The 13,352-nt window shown below is 35.4% G+C and overlaps 1 protein-coding gene across 2 annotated transcripts in view; it reads left to right on the top strand.

The window, feature by feature from the left end:
* Positions 1 to 72: 72 nt before the first annotated feature.
* Positions 73 to 13,352, top strand: part of LOC101736612 (F-box/LRR-repeat protein 4) — a 37,396-nt gene continuing 24,116 nt past the window's right edge. The window contains exons 1-4 of one of the 2 annotated variants that reach the window (XM_012688644.4): positions 73 to 417; positions 1,958 to 2,051; positions 3,488 to 3,677; positions 4,219 to 4,379. In XM_012688644.4, coding sequence (XP_012544098.1) covers positions 193 to 417; positions 1,958 to 2,051; positions 3,488 to 3,677; positions 4,219 to 4,379 — 670 coding nt within the window. In that variant the 5' untranslated portion in view covers positions 73 to 192. Of the gene's footprint in view, positions 418 to 1,957; positions 2,052 to 3,484; positions 3,678 to 4,218; positions 4,380 to 13,352 lie in introns of both variants that reach the window. The other variant, XM_004924079.5, reaches the window with a different exon arrangement.

Here is a 13,352-nt window from a genome sequence, read left to right as displayed (position 1 = left end):
ATGACAGTGAATCATTTGACAGAAAGTTAACTACCGTGGATTTTGTTTTGGATCTGTGAAAATTTTTCCATTGTCAACGTCAAAACAGAAACCAAAATAAAAAATCAAAACATTGTTGTGTTGACTGTCGTTCAGTGTACTGTATCGTTCTTAATATTTTGTCCGTAAATTGCGTTAATTAAAATAGTGAAAATGCAGAGTGCGTCTGATGTAATATCATCGTTGTTTTGGCTTAAAGACAATAGTGATATTGAAGAAGACCCAGAACAACAAATTGTAGAGCAATTTGTGCAAAATGTTGAAGACTTTAGCTCTCAGTACGGAAGTGAAATCAGTGTTTCATATACAGCTTTCAACCTCCGGGGTCCACCATCCAATTTTCCTGACTACGGAGATTACCCTCAAGCCTTCGTTATGGTAAATTTATTACAAAATTACTAGTAATAATTTTCAATCTCAATTTAAATTTAAATTATGTTGCCTTAAGCCCATAAACTTATGCACTAGTATACCTTAACTTTTCATAAATTCGTAAAATAAAATGGGGTAGCCAATAATTAATTTTATAGGTTGGAGGAAATGTTTTTGAACTAGCTGCTCAAAATTAGAATATTTAAATTCCACTCTGTGGTTGAAAATGGCCATATAATTTGGAATCCTGAGACATTTTAAAAGTTAAATATTTTCGACTTGTAAATTTACTTACTTATCTACAGAAAAAAAAAAAAAAACATATTAATCGCATTTGTTTTTCTGCAAGAAACTGGTGAACTTGTACCACATAAAGTAACAATGCAATTCTAAAAATTGGTACATATGACATGAAATAATTAATATTAATTGGTGGTCAAAATACCACACTGGTGGTAGGACCTCTTGTGAGTCCGCACGGGTAGGTACCACCACCCTGCCTATTTCTGCCGTGAAGCAGTAATGCGTTTCGGTTTGAAGGATGGGGCAGCCGTTGTATCTTTACCGAGACCTTGGAACTTATATCTGAAGGTGGGTGGCGCATTTATATTGTAGATGTCTATGGGCTCCAGTAACCACTTAACACCAGGTGGGCTGTGAGCTCGTCCATCCATCTAAACAATTAAAAAAAAAAATCTTAATAAATGACAACTCAAGACTTGATTCAATTTATATCTAACATTTTCTTTTTGTGTTTTTCTTTTCTTTATTCTGTATTGTACACACAGTTAATACAATAAAATAATTGCAAAAAGTTATAAAATGGCGAGCTTAACTCAACAATTGAATTATATACCAGCTAACTGTTCTTAAAGAGGGTGAGCTTTACATAGGTGGGTATAAGAGTACAATCTAATCATTTTTTACTGGCTATTTTTTGTTTGAAGCAAGAAAAATAGAACTGTTTCCAATATATTTTATTGATGACACTAAAGTCATCAATAGTTTCTAAATAAATTAATTAAATATACAAAAGTCATAGGTAAACTTAATAAACTGTTTTCCTTTGCCTATATAAGAAATTTTAATTTTTAAAGAAAAGCTAGCCATTTTGGCTAAGGCCTTTGATTTAATGATTAGATATTTGAAATTTGTCCAATTGATTCTTGAAAAAGTTTAGTGTTGGTGTCTTAGTAACTTTTTCTAGAAACTTGTTCCATAGAGTCATAACTCAACATGGTAGGATTTATTTTAGGGGGTGGTCTTGTAAATGCTTTTGTTTATTGAATGGGCTGAAAGACAAGCTTGTTATTTAAGTAAGCTGCAATATCCTATTATGAACCTTTTTCTGTTTACACTCAATCATCCTACGCAGTGTGAGAGTATGTTTCTAAGTCATTCACAACCTGTGATCTATAGCATAATGCATTTAAATTAGTTTTGAATGGGACTTAATATGATTCTGCTTACTTTAGACATAACATTATGAAAAATATACTTAGTGTGTAAAAATTTCAAAATACCTAATTCAGCATAAACATTCTAGAGGACTTATGGCACCTGGTGGGATGAAGCTCCATCAGCACAAGAAGACTACATGCCACAGAATGCAAGCACTATAACAAGTCAAGACTTTGTAGGTATGTATGAACAATGATTAAATGAGAAACTTCAATCATAATTAAATAATTGTAAACTGCTATTGAATATTATGGGTTTTATATCATGACTCCTATATCAATAAAAACGCGATATACCACATACAAATTTGATAATCGTGAGAATTAGCAATATTGAAATTAATAAAACCAGTAGTTGCACGAATTGACCACATTGAATAATAATCTGAAATCTTTTAGAGGGCGACATTGATGAAACTATTCGTGGGTGTACTAGGAATACAATTTCTAGATATTCTTACTGGCTCATATTTTCTATTCGTTCCCTCAATGCTGAGGATCGTGACTGTATGTCAATCTTCTCCACTCGGTCCGGTTCTGCGCCATATGTACCGCTCCCCATATCTGGCCTCCAGTCACCTCCTTGAGTTGGTCAACCCATCTAGCTGGCGCTCTTCCTCTAGCGCGCTTCCCCTCCATCTGTCCGAGAATTGTGAGTTTCTCCAGGCTGTGCAATGAGGATCGCATTATGTGCCCAAAGAAACTCCGGATCCTTTCCTGGCACATAGTCAGCAGGCGCTTGGTGACCTTCAACTCTTCGAGGATGGAGACATTGGTTCTCATAGCTGTCCAAGGAATGCGTAGCAGCTTTCTTCAGCAATACATTTCAAACGCCTCAATCTTTTTGCGTTCCTTTTTCCTGAGACACCAAGTCTCCACCCCGTACAGGAAGATAGAGAAGACCAACGTACGAACCAGGCGCATCTTAGTTACTCGGCGAATATTACGGTCTTTCCAGATTTTATCGAGGCTAGTCATGGCACTTTTAGCCATCCCGATACGGCGTCCGATTTCTTTCTCGCAGTTACCACGGTTAGAGATCAGCGACCCCAAGTATATAAACTCCTCCACTTTCTCATAATCCTTGAGTGCATTTGATGGACTTAAAACTCATATTATATTATATTATATCGTATTATAACGTTAAAAAGAGTCACACTTATAGTCGCTGTATTTATCTGTGAAATTAAGATAATAGTTATTTATTCTGGTGATCCTGGACAGTATATATTATTTATGAGGCCGAAATAATAATATGGTACTAATATTATGGTCATAGTCCCTAATGTATATGATGATATATACATGTATATGTTGGAGACAATTATGTTGAAAGATTCGATACATTGGATAGATAAATAGGCACAAGTCAATTCACCAGATCTTCTCAGGAGGTAGCGATTTCGATCCAGTGGCGACTCTGCAAAGCACTGCTCTTGCCAGAGCTAGCGTTACCAAATTCTATCAAGTTGAGCCCGTGACCTTACCCACCCCTCCGCGTGTAGCTGGAATAGTTACTTAGGCTACTACCAAATAGGGAGGGGAAAAAAACAGATTAATAAAAGCATGTTAATAAAGGTTTATTTTTTGCAAACAACTATTATTTCCGGCAGAAGTATCTTTCGAGAGGGCGGTTTACCCCCTAGAGGTGTCTGTCTTCGAAACGTATAACCCCGGAGCGTTGGTCAGGATATGGGCTCGTGGTCCCACATCTTGGATGCTGCTATGGGAAGGAGAACCAGAGTATGTAGGCGACAGGCCGAGGATATTCAGCCCTCCAATACGACAATTGAATGTTCCAACAAGGTAGGTAAAAGTCAATATTCTAGATGAGTGTGATTGGGATGCTTAGTGTCATTGATGACGACAACTTATTCAAATATGGAATGGCGCTAATGATGATAAAGAATGCGAGAATCGATAAAATTATTTTTAAATCAAACTCGATACAAATGTATTTATCAAGATGAAGAGAGAAAAATGTTTTTCTCCACCAAAACGAAGCTCTTGGCTCTCAATATGCATTTCTAGCATTCAAACCAGAAATTATGCTTGCTTAAAATGGTGAGAACGTCATCTATCGTTGCTCATTACAAACATACCTTAGAAACTAAAGATTTTAGACTTTTCATTGATTACAATTAAACCTGATTTTATTTGAAATGATATTGAACTTCGAAAAAAATCTCAACACAATAATTTTCCCATAACATCTATCATAAAGAATCCTTTCGAATTAATGCGATCGGTGCTAGTTTTATATGCATAACACCATCCACTGCACACTTCGAAGGTGATTAATCTACACAGTTATAAATAAAAAAAAACCTTAAGCTTTTCTCGACAGGATATTAAGATTGGAGTTCAACCACAAACTACTGCCATACTATACGGAATTAGACGCAGTGCTACTTAAAGGCTTACAGCCCCCGAATTTTGTCAAAATGAAGAATAATTTCGCATACCCGAGTCTGTTCTATCCGAAAACTCAGGCTGCCGTTGAAAAGGGTAAGAGATAGATCTTATTCAATTTTATTTTCCGCTTTAATAGCTAGACGAGTATGTCACCACAAGATTTTTTTAGACCAGAACTCGCATTTGTTTCAATGTAAAATAGGCCGGGCGGTAGTACTCCCACATTTAGTGCTGATCTATACTATATTATAAAGCTGAAGAGTTTGTTTGTTTGAACGCGCTAATCTCAGGAACTACTGGTCCGATTTGAAAAATTATTTCAGTGTTAGATAGCCCATTTTTCGAGGGCTATAGGCTATATTTATAACATCACGCCAAGACCAAAACAAGCGGAGCACCAATAAATAATGTTTCAAAATCGTTTTTTTCCCATTTGAGAGCTTCCGCTGCGTGCGCTGCAGAAACGGTTATAGTTTCGCTAAAATAATTTATTACAGAATAGTTCCCCTTTAAAAGATCTACAAAAAAATCCGTGGCACCATATGTCTATATGTCAAGGTTGGGTCACTATAACGTTTTTTATGCTAACCAAATTTGTTCTAAAATAAAGCATTATTAGTGAACTATGCCACGCGGACGAAGCCGCGGGCAAAAGCTAGTGATTAGATAAAAAGTACCATTGACAAGGTGCTGTCGGCTGTGTTTATGGGTTAGTTCATCTCGTCGAACTCTTCGTAATCGACGAGATAAATCACAGTGTCATTGGATTTACAACCCAATCTTGTATGATAAGCGGCCTTAGAATCTTGCTTAACAAAAAGTATCGTATATTTATTTATCTACAATTCTACACTATTTTAAAGCTGTCATAGATTGAACACACAGATTACCAGAAAAACGTTTAAATTGTAATTATGTGTGTCTATTTTTAACACGATTTTATTAGCTTGTACTTGTCTATGTACCGATGACAATACAATAATTTCACGTATATAAAGTATATTTTTATGTCTATTTTTGTCCGCTCGAAAATTATGATCAAAACAATTAGAAACTCGTATTTATGCAGCTTTTCTGTTCCTAATTTACTTTTCATGCTTAAAAACTTCTAAATTGTTTATCTTGTAATGATAAAAAAATTAACAGAGCAAATTTTTTGAGTCTTGCCTTGATCACGTACTTCAACGCTCAATTAACTCTTAATGTACATAAATAATCACTATGTCCACGAAAGTGAGTGAAGTGTGGGTGAGAAGAAAAACCTAACATACCTAGCCTCGTTATCATCATCTTAAGTTATTTATTGAAACCGGATTGAGCATTACGTCTACCTAACCGTGGCCATATTAATCATTGATAAGACGGTTTTAGAGCTGATATTTATTCTTTGCGTAAAAAGTTAATCTGCTAAATCGGAGCGTCCTTCTGAGCGCAATATAAGCAGGTGCGTAATTAAATAAATATATGCTTAAAACTATAATTAGAACTATGACTGCATTCATTTCGATTGAAAGTCGAATAAAACAACACGAGCTTCTAATTATCTAAAATTAATTAATATACTGTTTTGCGTAAACCAAAGCACGTATATACAGTCATAAATCATATCGAGCAAGATCGAGGGACTGCTGATCAATAGCCTTTGCAGTAGGCACTTGGAAGCAGAAGAAAAAAAAATGTTATGGTACAAAATGTATATAATGATAGTTATGTGTTAGATTTTTTAAGTTACTAACATAGATTATAAGTAATACTTATTAACAAAATGTTATAGTTTAAAAAAAAAAAAAACTGAAATAAAGTATTAATAATAATAATAATAATAATAATAATAATAAGCCCCCTATAATCCAACCATACGTCCGAGTCGAACACCAGACTCACGTGGGGGGCGGACACGCGATATAATGTTACTGGCGCGGCTAACATGGCTCTGGGAACCCATAAAAAATGGAGAATCAAGAAATAAATATACGTATAGGGCCGCTACCTGGAGGTCGCCAGGGCACGTCTGGAGCTGGCGCTGGACGTGGCAGCATGCGGACCGCCAGTGGTCGTAGATTGAACAGGCGGGTCACGACCAACCAAGCTACTACAGCCGAAACACAAATCACACTTACACCAGACACTCAACAGGAATCAGCAAGAAGTGTTTTGCAGGACATGCTACCTGCAACCACCCTTGCTGGCAGAAACAGGCAGCGAATGAAGTGGACGGACGAAGTAAATAAACAACTACTTCGCTGCTATTACACGGTTACAAATTGCGAAAGTAATCTTACAGGATATCGCCTAGCACTCTACACGAAATTCATTGACATGTACCCAGACCTTCACATAATATCAGAACAACGTTTAGCAGATCAGGTGCGAGTTATACACCGCAATAATAGAATCTCAGCCGCAGAAAGGGAAATAATTAAGACCGAAGTAGAACAAAATCTACATAGTTTGACTTCAGTGTCCACAAATCCTACTAATTCACCTCCCATAAATCAGGAAAACATAATACACAGTACTCAACATGGTTCACACGATACAAATAACGGAAATACATTTAACTCAACAGAATACATAGTACACACACCATCGACAGACTCACAAATAACAGACCTTTTGCTTACACCCTCATACACACTATCACACACACCATCTGCACATAAACAAGCATCAGATACCCAAACAGACCAACCTGATACTACAGAGAGCATACAACAAATAGAACAGATTTTTAACGAAAACTTCATAAAATACAAAGGAATTGATCCCACGCTACGACCAACTTTGTCAAAATTAAAAATATCACATAAATCGATAAGTACAGTAAAAATACTAAATATTCTGATAGATAACAAACTGACAAATATCACAAATCCAACCATAGAAGAAGTACATGATCTTATATATAGTGCAGCAATGACTGCCACAACAATTCATACTAATAAGAATAAGCAAATGACATATACAGAAATAGCCCCTAGAACAACAAGTAACTCAAAACCAGCATGGGAAATACGTATAGAAAATAACATAGCATTTTTAAGACAGGAAATAGGAAGATTAAATCAGTTTATTGCAGGTAATCTAAGCACGAAAAAGCAAGTTAAGATGGGAATTTTGTATAAGAATAAAGAAGAAGCAATAGAAATCATGGATAAAAAAACACAAAGACTTCAAGCATTGTCAAAAAGATTACGTAGGTACAGAAAGTCTAATCAACGTCATAGGGATAATATGATGTTTAACACAAATCAGAAGGTATTTTATAGGAACTTTAATAGAGAAGCGGTTGTTAAAAATCTACCCGATATTACAGAAATACAGACATTCTGGGAAAATATATGGTCAAAACCAATAGAGCATAATAACGAAGCAGAATGGATCAAAACAGAACTAAATAAAACTCAACATGTAGACCCGATGTTAGAAGTTACAATTGATAGGATAGATATAGAACTAGCAATAAAAAGGACACTCAATTGGAAGACACCGGGACCAGACAAAATACATAATTATTGGTTGAAATATTTTACATCAACACACAGACATATTGCAAAAGCCTTCAATAAAATAATCCAGGAACCAAACACACTACCCATGTTTCTAACACATGGCAACACCTACCTCAAACCCAAAGACACAGACACAGATAATCCAGCTAAATACCGACCTCCTCCCTTACATGCCTCCCTACACTCTACAAACTACTCACATCCATAATTTCACACAAAATAAATGCACATCTCACTCATAATAAAATAATAGCAGAAGAGCAAAAAGGTTGCAGGAAAGGATCAAGGGGCTGTAAAGAACAACTAGTCATAGATACAGAAATACATACTCAAGTAAAACAATCACATAGAAATCTATATTTTGCATACATCGATTACCAAAAGGCATATGATAGTGTACCGCATTCATGGTTAGTCCAAATCTTAAAAATTTATAAAATACACCCAATGTTAATTAAATTTCTTCAACAGACTATGCAAAAATGGTCAACAGTATTAAACATAAAAACAGAAGCAGGAACCATCAAATCTAACTCCATAAAAATAGCCCGGGGAATATATCAAGGAGATTCTTTGAGTCCATTGTGGTTTTGCATGGCAATAAACCCACTATCTCAGATTTTAAACAACACTGAACAAGGATACATGATACATAAAGACACTAAGACTAAACTAACACATTTATTATATATGGACGACATCAAACTATATTCTGGCAATAGGCAACAAATGAACAGACTGTTAGAAGCTACTGAAAATTTTAGTAGCGATATCAAAATGAACTTCGGCACGGACAAGTGTAAAATAAATAGTATAATTAAAGGCAAACATCATGAAACGTATCCATACATACTTTACACACAACAGAACTCAATAATAGATAAAATGGATATAAACGATACATACAAATATTTAGGGTACGCACAGAGTATAGGATTAGATCACAGTAAGATCAAACAAGAACTTACCAACAAATACACAGAAAGGTTGAATATAATACTAAAAACAGAACTATCGGGTCGAAACACAGTTAAAGCAATAAATACATACGCAGTCCCCGTTCTGACTTACTCATTTGGCATTATTAAATGGACAACTACAGATTTAGACAAAATTAATAGAGTGACACGAACTACATGCAATAAACACAACATTCACCACATACATTCAGCTACAGAAAGATTCAATCTTAAAAGGAAATTAGGTGGCAGGGGGCTCGTAGACGTAAAACACTTACACAATAGACAAGTACATAACATTCGCACATACATGTACAACAAATCTAATGATAGCCCTATACATAAAGCTCTTACATTAATATCCACATCTGGCACACCCTTGAAACTAAATGATAATAGTTATACTATAGATCCGCCAATAACAGATGAACAAAAAATAATTAGCTGGAAACAAAAAACACTACACGGAAGACATCCTAACCAACTCCAACAAGAACATATAGACTCAGAGGCATCAAACGCGTGGTTATCCAAAGGCAATATATACAAAGAAACTGAAGGATTTATGTTGGCCATCCAAGATCAAGTCATTAAAACTAGAAACTATCAGAAGTATATTATTAAAGATCCATCAGTAGTCTCAGATAGATGCCGCCTATGCAACTCAAATCAAGAAACAATAGAACATATAACAGGGGGTTGTCCATTTTTAGCCAATAAACAGTACACAGAAAGACATAATAACGTTGCAAAACAAATCCACTCACAGTTAGCACTTAAATATAACCTATTAGATGAAACAGAACCATACTACAAATATAAACCTACAAGTGTACTCAACAATGAGTCAGTAAAACTGTACTGGGACCGAGACATCATTACCGACAAAACCACGACAAATAATAGACCGGATATTACACTAACACTAAAAGATAGAAAAATTACATATTTGATAGATATTGCAATACCTAATTCTGAAAATATAAGGAAAAAATACACGGAGAAAATACAAAAATATATACCACTAGCAGATGAAATACGACAAATGTGGCATCAACACACCGTTAAAATTATACCCGTAATAATTTCATCAACCGGACTCATTCCAAAATCATTACACACATCGCTCTCAGAACTTGATCTTAATAAATATTCATACATCGCTTTACAAAAATCTGTAATAATTGACACCTGTTCCATAGTGCGACGATTCCTTACATCCACTACTCAAACCCCTACAACACTACACAATGAACCAACTCACTTGGCGTAAGCCCGTGCTAGGTTCACACTTACCAGCATTAGCTGAGAAAAAAAATATATAATAATAATATATATTCGTACTTCAAAGAAATTCAATTTTGAAATCTCAAAATAACTTTCAATTACTTATTATGAAGACCTTCTTTCTCTTCATACACGTGACCGCTCCTTCGAAACTAAGTACGCACGAGTGGAAACTTTCAAGACCTCTACAGTTAATTTTACTTTGAAAACAAAGTAAAACTTAACGCCGTGCCGTGAATAATAAGTTTTCCCGTATTTTAATTTCCATTTAACTTTTTGAGAAGCGGGTCTTATAATTTTTTTTGGTTATGTTTAGATATGTTACGGTAAATGTACACTCGGGAAATGTACACTTTTACCGGTAAATGTTAGTTTACATAAATGTTAGTTGAATGCACATTATCAAACGAGGAGGCAAATGTGCACATTTACCGGAAAATGTGTACATTTGCCGAAATATCTACTTTTACCGTAACAGATATTTACGAAGCCAAAAATATTAGTCTTATGTTTATTTAAGTGCCAATTAATAACAGTTTAGGCATTAAATTGGTTATACTATTATTTGTGACATTAGATAGCAAGTAATAATTTTTACGTCAAATGCATTTTGTGTACTGATATGCTTAGAAAAACTAACTCCTGTTTGCCGACACTGTTTTGTTCAGCAGCAAAACTTCTGTTGTTGAACAATTTAAAGTGATGGTTATTTATGAAACAAACACAATGTACCTAATATCGAATCTGCTACCAAACGTCTTTGAGGCATACTTGATATGGCTCGGTCATGAGTCCGTTATTATTGTTTTAAATCTGTTAAATGTACGTATTTGTTGACGAAACCATAAAAAAAATCCACTAGAAACTTATATGTAGATAAAACCTATGGAAAAAAATATCATAAATAATGCAAATGAGCCAGACAACGAATATAAGTTCTATCAAAATAATACTTATACCCCGTCGAAATGTTAATTAATTTGTCTCCACGGACAACCCAATGTTTATTTCATATTGTTATATTTTATGTTGTAGCGATAAGCTAATGTTCCTTTGGTCACGTGAAGAAATTCGGGCTGCGTTTTGTTTATACAAATTTATTTTCCTCGTTCCTCCGTGGATATTAGATTATTTCACAATACAATTCATTTATTCTACCACCGTTGTTTTGTTTAAAAAATATTTTTTTCGAATCTCGAATATTTTACGATTGACTTTTTCGAGATTTACGAACAGTCAGCGAAGATATTTTAGGAGTATCAAAAATGCATGGGCGGTTCGTATTAATGCAAATTAAAGAAAATATAGTTCGCTTTTTTTTTATCTAAATATAGATTACAAATTTTTTCTTAGGTATTTTCCATTCGTGCTGCAGTTGTCACTTTCGTGCTTCGTTAGAGGAGGCTTGAGGCAAAACGATTCACGATTATCTTAGTACCTACTTATTATAAAATGTCTAATTCGTTGGTTATAAATAGGTTTTATCAGGTCAAAATGGTGCAAATTGATATTAAAAATATAAATGCCTTACAGCTCGTAAAACGTTGACCTCGGCAAGTGCAACGTACAATTGATTGTTTTTAATTAATTTAATGATATAAACTGTAGTACTCAATTAACGACCGTTCTTTAATAAGAAAAATATGCAAATCAAGGTAATGCGTAATATGTATAGTTATGCACGAAAACAGATGATATTACAAATTTTGCTGTACGTTTTTTACTAATTACTTATATCACCTGCTTAGTTTAGTGGTTAGCGATCTTATCGTCTGTACTCCGGGGTCCGGGTTTGATTCGGTTGCAATCAGTGTCTTAAAGATATTAGGTATGGGTTCGGGGATTGTTTTTTTTTTTTTTGGCTTAGATATGTGAACGAGCTCACGGATGATCTGATGTGAAGTGGTCAACGGAGCTCATCACAAAGGGAATGCCTCCGCATTTTGACATGAAGTCGAAGATAAACATGATGAAATCCTATATTTGTGTTCTTGATTGTAGAACGTCATAGTATTTTTCATTTAGTAATTACTAGGAAGTATAAGGCATTCGTATATTATAAAATATCATCATTATCCTGCCCTTGTCCCAGTTACCTGGGGTCGGCGCAACATGTTTTCTCCTTCCGTACTCTTCTATCATATACCATTCCTTCGCTCACTCCCCTCTTACCCATATCGTCTTTCACGCAATCCATCCATTTCTTCTTAGGTCTACTCCTTCCTCTATATCCTTCCACATTCATAGTTAACATTTTCTTACCAACCTCATTTTCATTTCGTCTCATCACATGTCCATACCAACCCAAACGCGCACTTCTCAACTTCTCTGTCACAGGTGCCACTTTCAGACTTCCTCTAACATATTCATTTCGTATTCTATCCATTCTCCACACATCCATCGCAACATTCGCATCTCTGCTGCATGCAATCGCCTTTCATCCGCCACTTTAGTGGTCCAACAACCAACAAGCTGATCCATACAAGACGGCAGGCCTTATTAAGGTCTTATATATCTTCCCTTTTAGGGGAAGAGGAATGTGTGAGTCACATATGGTGCCCGTGACCTGCCGCCATTTCATCCATTCTGCGTCAATTCTGTGCCTCACAGTACGATCCAGTTCACCGTCGTTTTGGATAACAGAGTATTATACCTTTCTCATTCAATGTCAATGTATATTATAAAATAGTCTGATCTAAAAAAAACTCTTTTGTGTTATGGACGCACGTACGTCTTTGGCGTAATTGAATTGATCAATTCAACATTCACGTAATTTATTTATTTATTGTGTTAGAATAATACAGTTTTACTCATGATAAGGCTACCATGAATATAGCTTCAAATCTTGAAATATAATAGTTCTAGTAGAATAAATTGTCACTCGTGGAAAATTCATTCTGACCTTTTTTTCCGAATGCGTCAAAAGCTCAACTTACATACCCGATCCAAACGACTAAACAACATACAGTCGCAATTGCCCTAAACACGCATTTCGGATCCACCCAATCTACTATCAGTGCTTTTAGGCATTCCATTCCAAGAATCAGTCACCGCTCTCGCTGAACCCGTAGAAATATTCGAAATTCGAAGAAATCATCAGAACGCTTCTTCGATAAAGCGGCGCGACACGAAAGCGCTCTTGTCGTGGCCGCCTCTAATTGCAGTATCGACCCAGACTACGAGGCAATGCAAAGTCATCGTCGTCCTAAGCACATCTTATCGGATCCTACCGATCCGTTCTTAGTGCTTTTAGGCCATACAAGCACCAGTCACCGTTCTCCTCGAACTTCTCAAATACTACGAGCAAG

Source organism: Bombyx mori, chromosome 8 (assembly GCF_030269925.1).
Source record: "Bombyx mori chromosome 8, ASM3026992v2".
In the NCBI taxonomy this organism is placed as follows: domain Eukaryota; kingdom Metazoa; phylum Arthropoda; class Insecta; order Lepidoptera; family Bombycidae; genus Bombyx; species Bombyx mori.
This window is presented reverse-complemented; position numbering and strand designations above follow the sequence as displayed.